The sequence below is a fragment of the Petromyzon marinus genome, chromosome 18 (assembly GCF_048934315.1).
Source record: "Petromyzon marinus isolate PM22_M1 ecotype Great Lakes invasive population chromosome 18, UKy_Petmar_22M1.pri1.0, whole genome shotgun sequence".
Taxonomy (NCBI): Eukaryota; Metazoa; Chordata; class Hyperoartia; order Petromyzontiformes; family Petromyzontidae; genus Petromyzon; species Petromyzon marinus.
Window position 1 is genome coordinate 962,576 of NC_133684.1, and position 18,458 is coordinate 981,033.

An 18,458-nucleotide genomic window follows, 5' to 3' on the forward strand; every position below is an offset into this window, starting at 1 on the left:
TGGGGGGAAGCAGCGCTTGCGTCGATACAGAAAACCAATTTTTATTTTTGTCTTTTTACCAATATAATCAATGTGATCTTCAAAATTAAGTTTTGAATACAGGATGACCCCAAGATACTTATAGATCTTGACTTGCTCTATTTGATAATTATTCAAGGAATGTAATTGGGGAAAAATAACTTCCTGCTTTAGTCCCGGTGAGAAGCATAGCACCTTGGTTTTGGAGGTATTCAGAACTGGTTTAAGAGAAACTAGCTACAGTTGTAGTTTGTTGAAATCACCCTGGAGCTTAGCAATCACGTCATCTGGAGAGCGGCCAGCAGTAATCAGTATCGTGTCATCTGCAAAAAGATTTACCCTGGAATGATCCAGGTCAGTGCCCAAGTCATTGACATAAAGAGAGAACAAGAGGGGGCCGAGGATGGAACCCTGTGGAACCCTTTTTGTTATCTTAACACTGTTTGACCTCCAACCATCTGTGAATACAGTTTGGGTGCGAGAAAAGAGGTAATTTTTTAACCATTGTACTGTATTCTCGGAAAAACCGAGGCAACTTAGTTTACTAAGGAGGGTGTTGTGGTCTACTGTATCAAAAGTTTTGGACAGGTCAAGAAAAAGACAGGCACAGTACTGCTTATTATCAAGGCTTTTGTAAATTTGATTCAAAGAGTCTAATGCAGCAGATGTGGTGCTGTATTTTTTTTGGAACCCAGATTGTTTTAGATGTAGTAGATTGTTGGTGGACAGGAAACTGCTAATTTGGTAGTTCAATAATTTTTCAAAAATTTTCATCAATGGGGACAAAATTGAGATAGGTCGGTAATTATTGGGATCATCTTTAGGGCCCCCTTTGTGAAGTGGACGGACATAGGAATGTTTACATTCTAGAGGAACTGATGCTTCTTTGATGGACAAATGATAGATGAGAACCATTAACAAAAAATATCGTAAATTTTACTGCTTTTCCGAATTAATTGTCCCTTATCTTTCCTTTAAAAGTTTAATAAACTGGCACCGGTTCAATTTTGATTTAAAGCTTTCGTGACTGCAGTAATTCATATTCTTAGTTTTTTTCGGTAAAGTCACGTTGAAGAGAAACAACAAAATAATAAAATATATATAAAACAATAAAAAAATTCTCACGACGTTTCGACCATAACTCAAACGGTCATCTTCAGGTGTGTCGGTTCATTCGTGCTCTCATATCGTGTCGAGTTGTTTTACCTCGCGTTGAGTGCAAGGAGATGTGGTGCTGCGGTTACCGCACGGCTCTTGGATTCCCAGCCATGGCTCCACATCAGTGGTGAATGATACCTCCACATCAGTGGTGAATGATACCTCCACATCAGTGGTGAATGATACCTCCACATCAGTGGTGAATGATACCTCCACATCAGTGGTGAATGATACCTCCACTTCAGTGGTGAATGATACCTTCACATCAGTGGTGAATGATACCTCCACATCAGTGGTGAATGATACCTCCACTTCAGTGGTGAATGATACCTCCACTTCAGTGGTGAATGATACCTCCACATCAGTGGTGAATGATACCTCCACATCAGTGGTGAATGATACCTCCACATCACTGGTGAATGATACCTTCACATCAGTGGTGAATGATACCTCCACATCAGTGGTGAATGATACCTCCACATCAGTGGTGAATGATACCTCCACTTCAGTGGTGAATGATACCTCCACTTCAGTGGTGAATGATACCTCCACATCAGTGGTGAATGATACCTCCACATCAGTGGTGAATGATACCTCCACATCAGTGGTGAATGATACCTCCACATCAGTGGTGAATGATACCTCCACTCGCTTTCGGGGCTCCCGTTTTTCCCCAACTCGGCACTGGTGACAACATTCTCAACCTGTTCATCACCTGAGCCTTCAGTAGTGGATTCATAAATGAGTGATAAATTATCAACACTGTTTTTAGGTGATGTGCATTTTTGGCTTAAAAAGGTACAGACAACTGCATGCAGATGAATATATATAGTACGTCTCATGGAAATTATGATATGTGAATTATAAAACAATACATATAACTTTTACAGTCGTTAAAAATGTCCATTAAAGTCGAATGTTCTCTCAACAGCTCGAGAAATATAATCATTACTCGTGCTTTAGATGTTGTCACTTACATTTACTGCATCAGTAATTTAGAGACATGCAAAGCTTTTGTAAGCATTGCCCTCCCCCCCGCTGCCTTGTATTTATAACGGATCGTGAAGGGCCCGGGAGCCGTGCGAACAATGTGTTCATGCAGCGGTGACAATGAGGGGGCACGCTCGGCTGTAAGGGAAAGGAATGGAGGGAATGCAAACTCAGTCGAGGCGCCAGGGTTTCGGGGCTTCTGAACTTCAACAAAGCGGACGCTGACGCATGGCAGTGTCGTCTTTAAGTTGTTTAGGCACTGTCCAGATGCAGACCTTTCCCTCTGTGCCGGGCTCCAAAATAAATGAGTGGCGCAGACGCGTCCGTGGTGAACAGCGGTTGCCGTGGCCGGAGCTGGAAAGGTGCTGCGGCACCATCTGCTTCTCCCGTTAGTAATAATCATCAACATGATATTAACAAACACATTCAGGTTTAATGTAAGTAGGGTGGCTGGACATATGAACACTCTTCACTTCACCCGTTGGTTTTAGCAGCCAATATTGTGAATCGTGAACACTCCTGGCGGCCAGTTAGAACACAGCAGTTTGTTTTTCTATTGAACGAGTGACACAATTCAACTAAAGCTTAAATTCCTCAGAATCTTAAGGAGCCATACATCGTATCTCAACTACTCTATTCCATTGCCCTGCGGTCAACTAACTTAAGAAGACCCTTAGTGGCAGCTAACCCTACGCACCACAGGGCGTACACAGCACTGGCCTGAAAATTAAACTGGTGGCATCATCATCAGTCTGAACTTGCCCCAAAATCGCAAGCTTACCAACTTGCCCCACATGACTGACCACCCCGTGCCCTCATCTCTCACCTCATCTTATTGTAGCCTACTCAATCCTACCACGATGTTGACATTTCAGACTGATGATGACAATGATTTCCTTGCTGTAGTTGAATAGTGTCACTTGCGAGATTACAAAAAATAGGCTACTGTGTCCAAGATCTTCATTATGGGTAACACGCAATTTTCATGTTTGACCCAACAGAATTATTGGGCTGGCAACATGAATCAAACACAGTCATCCCTTGTGTTAAAACGTAGGTCGTCATTGCTTTAGACAGGCTTTAGACTCTTTAATACTACTTTGATAAAAGTGTTTTGCTTATATCGTCAAGTTACCGCACGGAGATCGTTAACAACGCTTTGAAATATGCTACTTGAGCGCTATGTTCGGTAACCTGATGAGATCTGCCCGTTACGGCGCTACCCAATTTTTTAAAATGCCCGTGTGATCTCACAATGGCAGTGAAGTAAACTGAGCTGCTGTTAGCATTGAAGTTAAATTGTTTGCATGTCAGCATGCCCCCTCTTCCTTTTAATGCTATGTACATAGAGACGGTATTATAAAGGTTCCACTGGGTAAATGTGCGCCTATAATGTGTTCTATGTTTGTGGTTTGTAGGCGTGCGTGCATGCATGTCGGCTCGTTCAGCTTCCAGCAATCGTTCTGTACAGCCTGCAGATGTGCATACATTCCAAAATGAATTAAAACATAGTCGAACAAATATTATCTTTGTAGTGCCACTCATTTTGATATGCAAGATATTTGGTTTCAGGATTTACACAGCTGAAACTAAAAAAAAGTGTTTTAAAGGAAAGCACTTTTAAAATTCTGAGCAAACGTCCTACTAAATTCTCTTTCCAGGTAACATCTGTAAAATAATTGGCATTAATTATATACGGCTTGGTTAGGTATTGTTTTCACGAAGAATGCTGCACACACGTGCGTGCGTGGCTTTAATGTTGGATTTTCACCGACAAGCGCGTGATGCTGTCCCCGTGCTGCTTGGGAATGAGAACTCGGCACGAGAATCCACAGTGGTAAGAAACATCGCTGGGCAGGAGCCGGAGACGGTTCACGTTCCCAGCCTCGGGGGGATTTTTAATCCCTGAGCGCAAGAGGTGCCACCGGATCATATATCGCAGCACGGAGTTCCGAGACCTCCTTAGCCTGTCCAACCATCAGGGCTGTCTACAGATGGCATTGTCCTTTGTATTTTGTGTGTGTTTTTGGGGGGTAGGGAGGTTAATGTTTTTATTTCAAAAGTTCATCATGTTTGGCCACTTGTAAACAATTCCACGAGTTGTATAGTGTTGTGAAGTATGGTCAAAGAACCCCCCAAATTCACGAGTGCATGGACAAGTTGGGCTATGTGGGTGAAACTAACTGAACAGATTGTTGCTGGTGCATTGCGTGGACATTGTGGTGCCTGTGTGCGAGTGTCCGGACCGCCACCAAGTTTCACTGTGCAGGTTTTAGCGGCTGTGCTGCAGGGCTTCCCCATTCGTTTTCGGGCCGCACCACTTGCTGTTGTTCGACACCATGTCCGACGTTTCGCTCCACGTGCTGGCAGTGGCTCTACAACACGCAACGCACATGCAGTATAACCCGAAGAACACATCAAAGAGCTGAAACACCCAAGTGTAGGACTGAGATGGTTATTATCTGGAGGTACAGAATATAGTTGAATACGTACAGAATGTACGCAAAGAAATTAGCTAAATATCTGAATGCAGTCTTCTGCTCACAAAGAGCCTCGTGAATCAGTGAGCCTTTCCTGGATAAAGGAATATTTTATTACCATGAATTCATCATTTAAACCTAAAGCAATGTGGCAGGGAACAACTATAAAATGACACTCCGTAAGATCTTTACCAATAAGAGATCGATCAATAACCTCTGGTTCAGTAAATGTCTTTGTACTTATCTTGGTGGGGTAGCAAAACACCACTAATTAAGTGCTTTAAAGGTTAAGGCTGGTTTATCTCATAGTATTCGTTATTCTCCCAAACCTCTGAGACTGAGGTAGCCAGGAGTTGGCAATATAGCAAAGTGGCTTCATTTATCAATCTGTGTGTACATTAAAATATGTTACAACCGTATGTGTGGTTTGCATCAGCTACTTTTGTTTCATCCCACAGGCAAAACATCTTGAAATGGAATGGGCCAAACACCCTAACACGGAGCTTGTCTGACATTGAATACGCAAATGAGTAACACAACACGTGTAAATAAACACACGTATTTCAAACGGTGGATGGACAGTGGTTGAGAATGATGCCAGAATGGCAGCCAAAGGAGGGAACGGGGCCTGAGCGTAACACCCAACGTAGAGATGGAGCGATTAAATATTCTCATGCGCAGGCACAATGTGGATTGTTATATCCCAGTACCGTGAGATATTTGTGATGGCTTGGGGAGGCCTTCATCCAGCGGTGGATTCATCTTGTCAAATTACTAGGACGATGATGATTACTAATTGATGCATTTACTTAATGAAAAAAATATATTGGTCAAACATCCCAATATCTACAAATGACTCAATTGAGATTACCCAAAGCAACATGCACCCCCCAGGGCTGCTGCGACAACTTGGCAGGACCCCTCCTGACTAAGAGTTGAAGCTCAGTGAGTCTGTCGTGGGTGAACTGTACCTCCGATTGTCACGGTCGGCTATGTACGGTGGTGCCAAAGAAGTTCAACATACGTACATACACACGTACATACAAACATACGTACATACATACGTACGTACAAATATACGTACATACATACAAACATACGTACATACAAACATACATATGTAGTGTTCGACTTTACGCAGACAACTTCTGTCTTTCTTCGAACACCGCTTTATTTACAACATTCAACATGTCCTCCACACTCCACAGTATCCTGGTCACCACGGCTCGCTCGCCGTGCTCCGCTCGTCTCGCTCACCACCTTTGTCTCCCCACTATCACTTCACTTGCTTCGCACTCAGCGACTCCCCATTCAGCAACTCCGCACACAGCGTCTTCCCACACAGCGACTTCGCACACTCCGCACACAGCGTCTTCAACTCCGCTATCGCTACGCTCACTCCACTGCTAACTACTTCGTCTTGCTTCACACTCTGTTCCAACTCCGTTTCCCACTCTGTCTCCAAACTCTGTCTCCAAACTCTGTTTCCAAACTCTGTTTCCAAACTCTGTCTCCAAACTCTGTCTCCAAACTCTGTTTCCAAACTCTGTTTCCAAACTCCACGCCTTCCTCGTCCAGCTCCCAACTCCAACTCCCCGCTCTCTGTGTCTCTCCCCCAATTTATCCCCATTCTCATTATCGCTAATTAATGGCCCGCGTGCCTCCCCACGCTTCGCATCCTCAAACACCTGCCTTTCTCCAGACATCTCGACGCCTCCTCGCCCTTGACAACAGCCACAGCCAATCACCGCCGTTGCTGATCCTCTGTCTTAATTGGCCCAACCGTTACCTCATCATCCCGGCCTTTGCACCTGGCTGTCCTAACAGACCCACACTGTTGTCGCCTTCTCCACAGGCTGACCCCAGATAACCCACACTGTCCGTGTGATCATGCAATCGCGCAGTTCCACAACACACCTTCATACTCCACTACACATGCATACAAACATACGTACATACATACAAACATACGTACATACATACAAACATACGTACATACAAACAAACATACGTACATACATACAAACATACGTACATACATACAAACATACGTACATACATACAAACATACGTACATACATACAAACATACGTACATACATACAAACATACGTACATACAAACAAACATACGTACATACAAACATACGTACATACATACAAACATACGTACATACATACAAACATACGTACATACATACAAACATACGTACATACATACAAACATACGTACATACAAACAAACATACGTACATACATACAAACATACGTACATACATACAAACATACGCACATACATACAAACATACGTACATACATACAAACATACGTACATACAAACAAGCGTGGGGTAGGGGGGGGGGGAAGCACGTCGACGTTTTCTGTTCGCTGTCCGTACGGGAGAGCCGCGTGCGTTTTTCGTGCACCCGCTCACGTGCGCAGTACGTGTTCCTTCCGTGTGTGCGTGCGCCCGCTTGCCGCGCAGGTGTCCATCGTGGACGGCGGCGAGCCCCCGCTGCAGACGACGGCGCGCGTGGTGGTGCGCGTCTCCGACGAGAACGACAACGCCCCGCAGTTCGTGGAGAAGCGCGTGCAGGTGAAGGCGTTGGCGCGGGAGCGCTCGGTGGCGCGCGAGGCCGTCTGCCGCGTGTACGCCCGCGACGCCGACCACGGCGCCAACGCCGAACTCTCCTACTCCATCGACGGGGGGAACGAGGCCGGCAAGTTCTTCATCGACCCCAAGGATGGCGTCATCTCCACCAGGAACCCGTGCCCCGTGGGGACGAACGACTTCCTTACGGTACCGTGTGGCATTTATGTTGTTGTTGTTGTTTTACAGTGAGGGAAAAAAAGTATTTGATCCCCTGCTGATTTTGTACGTTTGCCCACTGACAAAGAAATGATCAGTCTGTAATTTTAATGGTAGGTTTATTTGAACAGTGAGAGACAGAATAACAACAACAAAATCCAGAAAAACGCATGTCAAAAATGTTATAAATTGATTTGCATTTTAATGAGGGAAATAAGTATTTGACACAAAGAATTCAAGCTTTCGTGACTGCATAAATTGCTCATTGTTTTTTTCGGTAAAGTCACAACGTTTCCACCGTCGTGATTGATTTGTTTTAATATAATGTTGTGGTATTTCTACATACGTGACTTTACCGAAAAAAACAATGAGTAAGTATTTGACCCCTCTGCAAAACATGACTTAGTACTTGGTGGCAAAACCCTTGTTGGCAATCGCAGATGTCAGACGTTTCTTGTAGTTGGCCACAAGGTTTGCACACATCTGACCACAACACTTTCACCCAGTTGTCCTCTGAATCATTCAGATGTTCATTGGCAAACTTCAGACGGGCATGTATATGTGCTTTCTTGAGCAGGAGGACCTTGCGGGCGCTGCAGGATTTCAGTCCTTCACGGCGTAGTGTGTTACCAATTGTTTTCTTGGTGACTATGGTCCCAGCTGCCTTGAGATCATTGACAAGATCCTCCCGTGTAGTTCTGGGCTGATTCCTCACCGTTCTCATGATCATTGCAACTCCACGAGGTGAGATCTTGCATGGAGCCCCAGGCCGAGGGAGATTGACAGTTCTTTTGTGTTTCACCATTTGCGAATAATCGCACCAACTGTTGTCACCTTCTCACCAAGCTGCTTGGCAATGGTCTTGTAGCCCATTCCAGCCTTGTGTAGGTCTACAATCTTGTCCCTGACATCCTTGAAGAGCTCTTTGGTCTTGGCCATAGTGGAGAGTTTGGAATCTGATTGATTGCTTCTGTGGACAGGTGTCTTTTATACAGGTAACAAGCTGAGATTAGGAGCACTCCCTTTAAGAGTGTGCTCCTAATCTCAGCTCGTTACCTATATAAAAGACACCTTGGAGCCAGAAATCTTTCTGATTGAGAGGGGGTCAAACACTTATTTCCCTCATTAAAATGCAAATCAATTGATAACATTTTTGACATGCGTTTTTCTGGATTTTCTGTCTCTCATTGTTCAAATAAACGTACCCTTAAAATTATAGACTGATCATTTCTTTGTCAGTGGGCAAACGTACAAAATCAGCAGGGGATCAAATACTTTTTTCCCACACTGTATATATGTGTGTGTGTCGCTTCACGATTTATTTAGTTGGGTTAGGCCACGTAGTGATCTGGCCAAGTTTTGTGTTGTAGAACCCTCCAACTACCCGACGTGGCCAAATTCATGTATTCAACACGTGACCTGGCATTCGGCGCGCCGGTTTTCATGAAGAGGAATTCTCACAACCAAATTTAGCGGTGAGATTTCTGTTTCGTAATCTTGCACCAGTTTTATCCCCATTGTACTGTCGGCATAATGTCACAAAAGAAGCATCCGCTCAGATCTCTCGCAAAGCAGTGGGAAACCTTTCTGTTAGGGAATGATCCACGGAAGCAGATGTCACAGAGCTACTTCTGAGATCCCTTTAAGTGACCTCTTGCCCACAGAGTAGAGGGCTTCACTTTCCCACCTGCCCTCCATATGAGAGAGGGCTGTTCATCGCATAACATTCTGAGAGCTGGAATTTAGCCAAATTAAGAGTTGAACCAAATTATATGCCTGAGCTGACACCTTCATTGTTTACTATCTGATTTCTGTTCAGCAGCAGTGATTAAATTATCTTTACTAACCTATAGTAAGATGCACATCTATCTTATTGAACTGCTGGTTAATTTTAAGCAACAGTGCATTATAACAATGGGTTAAGAACCAAAGTCGTATAAATTAAAACAAAACTGGACAGACACGCGCAATGATTAATTGCTTTGGCACAATGGGAAGCAGAGCTCAATGTAATTCATGTAACGTTACTAAAAATAGCGTTGAAGTGGCAGCTCAGTGGTTATTTGTGCACTGAGCTATTAACCAGACGACCCGGGTTTGATTCCCAGGCACAGCTAACATCCGTACTGCGTGTTATCTGAACCCGCCCTAGGCCCCCCATTGTGGTGAAGTATGGTCAAACAAGCCCGATGACTAACGCAACGTGTGGAGGCATTCGTCTAGCAATGGATTGACAAAGGGGCTTTAGGAATGCATTAATTCATGAATTAATTGCGATTAATAACCCCACGATGCGTATGTCACGTAACGTGTAAGAATTAATGTAGGTTTTTTTCATTTGTGTATGTTGTGCACAGTGGGTTCACATGACCACTCCAACCACTATAGGCCCACTACATTCAGCACATTATTTGAGATAAAATAAATTCTCAAATCAAATCACAACCCTGAATTGCAACAATGCGTTGAATAGCGGTGGTCGCAAATTATCACGGCCCAGGTTTTTATCTTGAACTGACTGACTTCTGCCATAGGTTAGTGGAATGTCTACCACTGGTGCAGGGCCATTATCTTATCTTATTTTGATTTAAATAGCGCCTTAGTCCAAGGCACTTTACAACAATGTTAAAATAGTACATTTGATAAGTGGTTCAAACAGAGAGTGGGGTTATTGAAAGTGATCGTTTAGCTATGGTGACAGGAAGGAGCACAGGTGGAATTGGTTAAGGAGGGGTGGGGTCGGTGTAGTGACGGGGGTTGGGGTAGTGATAGGGGTAGTGACAGTGATAGGGGTAGTGATCGTGACAGGGGTAGTGATAGTAATAGGGGTAGTGACAGTAATAGGGGTAGTGATAGTAATAGGGGTAGTGATAGCGATAGGGGAAGTGATAGCGGTTGGGGTAGTAATAGCAGTAGGGGTAGTGACAGTAATAGGGGTAGTGATAGTGGTAGTGACAGTAATAGGGGTAGTGATAGTAATAGGGGTAGTGATAGCGGTTGGGGTAGTGATAGCGGTAGGGGTAGTGATAGTAATAGGGGTAGTGATAGTAATAGGGGTAGCGACAGTAATAGGGGAAGTGATAGTAATAGGGGTAGTGATAGTGATAGGGGTAGTGACAGTGATAGGAGTAGTGATCGTGATAGGGGTAGTGATAGTAATAGGGGTAGTGATAGCGGTAAGGGTAGTGACAGTGATAGGGGTAGTGATAGTGATAGGGGTAGTAATAGTGATAGGGGTAGGGGAAGTGATAGTGATAGGGGTAGTGATAGTGATAGGGGTAGTGACAGTGATAGGGGTAGTGATAGTGATAGGGGTAGTGATAGCGGTAGGGGTAGTGACAGTGATAGGGGTAGTGACAGTAATAGGGGTAGTGATAGTATTAGGGGTAGTGATAGCGGTTGGGGTAGTGATAGCGATAGGGGAAGTGATAGTAATAGGGGTAGTGACAGTGATAGGGGTAGTGATAGCGGTTGGGATTGGCCTGGTCGAAACTGGGAGCCGGAAGTAGCAGCAGTAGGATAGCAAGGGAGAAGAGAAGGGGTTGTTAAGGGAGGAGCGGAAGCAGGTTCGTGAAGGTGATTGTTGTGTATGCTGCAGTGGGAGTTTGTTCCAGCGAAGGGGAGCAAGAAGGAAAAGGGAACGAGAGCTAGGCACAGAGAGGGTCGGTAGAGACTAGGCGTTGAAGGGACGGGATGGCTCAGAGTAAGAACTCCACAAACACTTTATTTATGTAATTGATTTAACAATGGATGTTGTGTAAATACTGTGGCTGTGAACAAAAATGTGATCAATACTTTGGCAAGATAGCGACCTATTTACTCGTTTCTGTCATGACTGGGATGAATACCCCCTCCACGCTCGCTGAAGCAGAGCAGGCGTTCTGATCGTGAATTGACTTATCGGGTGTTTTATAAAAACCTTGTCGAGGAAGATTTTGCCAGTTTCGATTTAAAGCTTTCGTGACTGCAGGGATTCATCAAAAATAAAACGTAATATTATGTTTTAAACCTAATATGTTTTATTATTTTATTTCCATTCTATGTGACTTTACCGAAAGAACCAAGAAGATTTTGCCAGTTGTTAGTTTCTATGGGTGCTGCTTTTTAATCTGCTGGGCGCTCGTCATGTGATGCATCAATGATGTTTTTTGTTCTTGAGTAATGAAAAGAGATAAATTTAATTGACAACTCAGCCAGGAGGAGGTCATCATCTGTTTCTAATGTATTCTGGTGTTCAATCCAAACACAGACTACACTGACTTTCTAACACACTAATACATTAAATTGCTTTTTTTACGGTGAATTAATTGTATTACATCGGGATTTCCATGGATTCATTTGTATTGTTTCACAATTCCTTAAAGCGTTAATTGTGATGAATAATACATATTTTAATGTTTTTAAGAAACAGTGTTTTCTTTGGCTGGCAAATTGTTATAGTTACCTCCGTTATCTTCCACCTGAGCGAGACTTAAATTAAAGGGCAATAACCATTTATAATAACCTTCAGAAAAGTTGTGTTATGTTTATTATTTAATTTAAAAAATACAGAGGCACTGCCAAAAAAAATATTTATCTGAGCTTTAACATTTCAAACCTGAACAGAAAATGGTGTAAATATGAGCCAATTATTTCTACAACTTATCTGCAGGTTGGAAATAATTGGAATGATTTTTTTTACGCATTCTTTTGCAAACCAACGGTTGATTTTGTGTTTGCAAACGCCGTGTCAAATGAATGAATCTTTGTGGTTGATCCTGGTTTTATGCCAGTCCTCAGAGGAGGCCGTCACAAATCAGCCAAGACCAGTTCTCATGGTTATGAGCGTGGATAAGAACAACACACAGGACCGGTGACCGCCAAGCCAAATTCACACGCCTAACGTCACAGTTTGCAGAGCCACAGGAGTGGGTCAAGTGGGGCAGACTGAATAAGAGTGGTGACGGCTTGTGATGTGTAGCTACTTGAACTGCAGTCTCGTCGTCTCTATGTTTGACCAAAGCTTTGTGCTACGCTGGCAACTTTAACCTTTTTGTGTAGACCTTTGTCTTGGCTACAACAGAGATTTTGAAATGCCCTTCACTTGTAGCCGTGTACCATTATTAAATGTTCCCAAAAGAGTTCCCCAGTGCATTGTTTATGGGTTGTATTGGAAATATTCTACCAGAAAAGATTGAAATGGGCTTTAAGTGTTATATTGGGTGATGGCTGATGCCACAAAAACCTTTGCGGTCTTGTTTTTGGTACTTTGTTCAGTCAATTGTTTATTATCGTAGGATGAATTGAGATTAACAGGGTTTGTTTTACCACAACAAAGACAAAAATCTGAGCCCCAGGGAATGTGCCAGGCTCTGTTGTTGCTTAATTCCCGTGTGACTTCAAGCCCATTTTCCTCGATCCCAGCGATTGTCCTGTTATTTCCCAGATTCTCTTACTTAATCATATGACAATAAAAAGCGAAAGTTGAGGTGAAGCAACAAATGTGCGGCCATTGCCGCTGCGGCTTTTCACCCACGCAAGCCAACACAGGAGCGTTTTGCATCACTCAAGAGGGCGGCACATTTTGTCGAGTTAGGTGGCACTCGGCATCTCGTTATTGCCATCCCCTCCCCCAAGATACGTGGTGCGTTGTCGCGATGTGTGCCTGCGGTATTTATGCAAGAATACATTCCTTTTGGTTTCAGCGCAGTAAATGGAGAATGCTGAAATTCAGTTTGGTCCATGCGTGCTGTTGTTCGGCACGGTGGTCATTGAATCCGCAGTAAAATGCTGCCCAAAGTTACTCTGGAAAATAAAAATAAACATCCAGGGTTTGGGTGATGCTGACATCTTTATTCTAAAAATCACTGACCCTCTGCATTCTTTCTAAATAACGTAGATAAATTAAGTTCGTTCACGGTGTTGTTTTTCTCTCAGACATTCACGTGGTATGTTAGATTATTAGATTTTCTGTGTAATGTAATCGCTTTGTATATGTAGGTGAGGAAGGTGATCTCATGTGAACACCTGCACGGTCTACTTACCGCTGGGTCACATAATCCCAGGCGTTAGTTGTTACCTTAACACAAGCTGAAGTAATTGCACCTTACAATTCATGTAGGCGACCGTGTTTTGCCCTTGCTTGCCTAACTTTTTATAAGCACGGCAGGAATTGTGACAATCCATCCTCACTCAGCTGAGCTACAGTGCAAACAGCGGCTTGTGAGAGTTCGCAGCTATGGGTCTTTACTAAAAGTTTTGGTGTTTGAACTGGGTGCAGGGAAAAATGTCAACAATAAACCAACCTCTGGCATCCCTGAAACCTAATGTGCAGAAATAAAGCTTACATTATTTATTTTACTCAACAACGCAATTTCAATGAATTTTTACTTCATATTTACAACCCGCAGCTCTAGGAGATTCTACTGTAGCGGAACTATTGGGTGCCCCAACATTTATTTGATGGACATTGAGGTGGTAACACCATAACTATCTTGATTATAACTTATATTAATTATGAACCCTACCCTTAAATGTTGGCAGGCCACGCAACTTTTCCTATAATAAGATAAATAAATATACGCTTGTTTCATCGTTCTAACAGCAGTGGCTTGAATCGCCAATGGCTCTAAAGATTAAACGCCAGTTATTTCTGGAGCATGAAGTATTTAATCAAGGATAATTACTTGCAATGGGCTTGGTTCTGCCGAGCGTTAGCATCTACGATATTCATCTAGCGTTCTTTGGGTCTTTCGGTAAAGTCACGTCGACAGGTTAAAAGAAAATAACAAAAATCTACGACGTCGTAGTTTTTTGTTATTTTCTTTGTACCTATCTACGTGACTTTACCAAAAGACCCAAAGAATATGAATTCCTGCAGTCACGAAAGCTTTAAGTCAAGATTCATCTAGCGTTGCTTGTTCCTCTGAGACTGGATTATTGGCGGGAATTGTTCGTAACATTTTCACAAGTAAAAGATTCTTGCAATGCATTTATTTATCAAAACTTGCAATCAAAAACAAAGTGAAGACGAATGCCTTGAAAAGAGGCACAACCAGTGCATACACCTTCACCTATTCATCATGTTCGTTTTCTTTCTATCTCCAGATCAAAGTCGTCGACAACGGAAGGCCTCTGAAGTCCTCTTTGGCTAAGCTGGATGTGGATTGGATAGCCAAGCCCGACCCGCCGCAGACACCGGTGGCGTTTACCGAGAGCCTCTACACGGTGTCCATCATCGAGATTGAGCCTGTGGGCTTCATGCTGCTCGTACTGCCCACGCAGCCCACAAATGTCCTCCGCTGGTTCGACATCACAGGTCAAGCAATGCCTCGTTACTCACACTTCATTCACCTGCCAAAATATTCGAGTTCATTCGCTAAAGTTGCCATCTGCTAAGTCAAGAGTGGTTTCCTACTGCTGTGTATTTTTACCAGGGGGAGAAACCAGGTAAGGCCCGACTGAGCCACATGGCTCTTTTTCAGAAGCAACCTGGCCATAAATGATAGCTTAACGAAGTGTCTTATCAAATGGAGGGAAAAACCGGAGGACCCGGAGAAATCCAGGCGACTACGAGGAGAACATGCAAACTCCAAATATAGAAGCATCAGGGTCAGGATCAAATACACGAGGTAGTGAGGTAGTTAACATCTCGCCACTGCGGCACCCCAATCTTCACTGACCAGAATGATGCAGCACCGTCAAACAACCCCATCATGACTGATGCAGTGTGAGGAGGCCTTCATCTAGCAGTGCATTGACAGAGTGCTCTGAATGATCTTGCTTTAATAACATATCAAACATTTCCCATTCTCTGAATTGTATTTGTTATAACCGTGTAATTGAGAGTAAGTAATAAATTGGAACGCAGGCTTTTTGCCTGGAGGAAATCCAAGGGAAGGGCGTCGTCATGGCCAATGCCCCATGGTCCACACATGCCATGAGGCCTTGGCAGCACCCAGTGGCAGCAGCAGTACCAACATCAGCACCAGTACCACCATCAGCAGCAGTACCACCATCAGCAGTACCACCATCAGCACCAGTACCACCATCAGCAGCTGTACCACCATCAGCAGCAGTACCACCATCAGCACCAGTACCACCATCAGCAGCAGTACCACCATCAGCAGCAGTACCACCATCAGCACCAGTACCACCATCAGCAGCTGTACCACCATCAGCAGCAGTACCACCATCAGCACCAGTACCACCATCAGCAGCAGTACCACCATCAGCACCAGTACCACCATCAGCAGCAGTACCACCATCAGCACCAGTACCACCATCAGCAGCAGTACCACCATCAGCACCAGTACCACCATCAGCAGCAGTACCACCATCAGCACCAGTACCACCATCAGCAGCTGTACCACCATCAGCAGCAGTACCACCATCAGCACCAGTACCACCATCAGCAGCAGTACCACCATCAGCAGCAGTACCACCATCAGCAGCAGTACCACCATCAGCAGCAGTACCACCATCAGCACCAGTACTACCAACCATCAGCACCACAGCCACAGCAGAAGGATGCAGTCGGAGCCAGCGTGAAAATAGCATTCAATTTTAGTGCGAAAACCGCAAATGATGAAAAACAATAACACAAGACAAAGTGTGATAACATTAAATGTGCAAGAAAACATACTAAAAGAATAAACGCTTCTAGAATACACTTGTATATTAAATTTAAGCAGTGATAAAATCGAAAAATTGCGTGTCTGAAATCATGTTAAAAGAAAGTCGGCTTCATGTAGCTATTGTGGTTGTGTGCATTACCAAGCCGGTCAAACATTTGTTCATTCCTGCGTGCGAATTGGTGGTTGTAGGTGTAAAATAACAAAAAACTTAACGTTCTTTTTTGTAATCACACTGAGGAACAATCACATAATGTCCTTTAATCCATTTGAATCATTCATCACACGCATATCCAACTTGATTGCGGGAGATTTGGCTTATAATAGGCACGTCATTCGATGAAACACCATTATAATAGGCATGTCATTCGATGAGACACCATTATAATAGGCACGTCATTCGATGAGACACCATTATAATAGGCACGTCATTCGATGAAACACCATTATAATAGGCACGTCATTCGATGAAACACCATTATAATAGGCACCTCATTCGATGAGACAATTATAATAGGCACGTCATTCGATGAGACACCATTATAATAGGCACGTCATTCGATGAGACAATTATAATAAGCACGTCATTCGATGAGACAATTATAATAGGCACGTCATTCGATGAGACACCATTATAATAGGCACGTCATTCGATGAGACAATTATAATAGGCACATCATTCGATGAGACACCATTATAATAGGCACGTCATTCGATGAGACACCATTATAATAGGCACGTCATTCGATGAGACACCATTATAATAGGCACGTCATTCGATGAGACAATTATAATAGGCACGTCATTCGATGAGACACTATTATAATAGGCACGTCATTCGATGAGACACCATTATAATAGGCACGTCATTCGATGAGACAATTATAATAGGCACATCATTCGATGAGACACCATTATAATAGGCACGTCATTCGATGAGACAATTATAATAGGCACCTCATTCGATGAGACACCATTATGATAGGCACGTCAGTCGATGAGACACCATTATAATAGGCACGTCATTCGATGAGACACCATTGTAATAGGCACGTCATTCGATGAAACACCATTATAATAGGCACGTCATTCGATGAGACACCATTGACAAGTGATATATTTCTTTATCCATCGTGCCTGGATCAAATTTGTAACGTAATATTAAAATCAATAGTAACAATAAATTATTATTATCATTATTTGCAGCCCTTTATCAACAAACGACTGGATGAAGGCCTTGCCACACCGTGTCAGTTATGGGGGTTGTTTGACCATCATTCACCACGCTGATTGGCGTGTGGCTTGGTGAAGTGGTGCCCCTTTATAACGCTCCCCACTGACGTTGCTCATGGCCAGGAATCAAGTTTAGGTTGCTGGGTCCATAGCGCAGTGTGCTACTCGCTGTTGACGCTGCTTCTCCGTTTGTATTATAACTGAGCTAGTATGGTCAGATGTGCAATGACGCGTCGAGGAGAACCAATCTCGATCGCGAATAAATTTCTATCGGCACACACGACGGTCGTCGTGCTCACTGCTTGCGGTCATCTCGTCTGAACAGGTGGCAATGTGGACAACAAATTCCACATTAAGAAACACACCGGCGCACTGGAGCTGGCCAAGAACCTGGATGCTGAGCGAATGTCCTTCTACAACCTGACTGTAACGGTGACCGATGGGACCAACTCTGCAATGACGCAGGTGTGTGTGTGTGTGTGTGCGTCGTTCAGGGCAGGGCTAAGGTATTAATGCAAGGGGCCGTTCGATAGAATAAAGGGCACGGGGGCGTCTTTAGGTGGGTTAGATTGAGGGCTATTAGATTGAGTAAGGATGTGAGAGAATTGGGTCTTAAGGCTCGGCAGGAAACTTCCTTAAATCGGGGAAAATGTCACAGTGCTTATGTCCACATGCTCAGCTATTAGATCGAGCGGGGGAGATGGCCTTGAGCTTGGCAGCATGGAAGGTTTGGGTATAGGATGTGTCAGCGGTAATAACATGGCTCAGCATTTGTGACTCAAAGCAATCGCCATTCTCACACATATGCAAATGCGATGGTTTTATGCGCATGCTTCACGTTGACTGAAAGGTGCTTGGCACTCATGGAACATTTACTTAAATAACTTAATAAATGCAAGAACCATCCGTGAGGGTTTTCCTTTCAACCTCAACTGTCGTGGACATTTTAACGTCAGTGCTTTTTTTGTTTATGTCTGTGGCTGTTCTCAACCTCCCACCCTGCCCCATCTCCGTCTTCTCGCCCTTCACTTACAGTTGTAAAAATAACACAAAATGTACCCTGCCAAGGTCATTTCAAAATAAGTGGTGGTAACAGCGACATGTTCTCGTTAACAATACGCGCTGCTGCAATAAGACCTGTTCATGTGACCGAGAGAAAA

General features: G+C 43.7%; 1 protein-coding gene across 5 annotated transcripts in view; it reads left to right on the forward strand.

The window, feature by feature from the left end:
* The window catches only part of LOC116943524 (protocadherin Fat 1-like), a 262,019-nt gene that overhangs the window by 161,406 nt on the left and 82,155 nt on the right, over nucleotides 1–18,458 (forward strand). For all 5 annotated transcript variants that reach the window (XM_032956433.2, XM_032956428.2, XM_032956432.2 and 2 more), the window contains exons 6-8: nucleotides 7,130–7,444; nucleotides 14,540–14,750; nucleotides 17,624–17,763. In XM_032956433.2, the coding sequence (XP_032812324.2) occupies nucleotides 7,130–7,444; nucleotides 14,540–14,750; nucleotides 17,624–17,763 (666 nt within the window). The remainder of the gene's footprint in view (nucleotides 1–7,129; nucleotides 7,445–14,539; nucleotides 14,751–17,623; nucleotides 17,764–18,458) is intronic.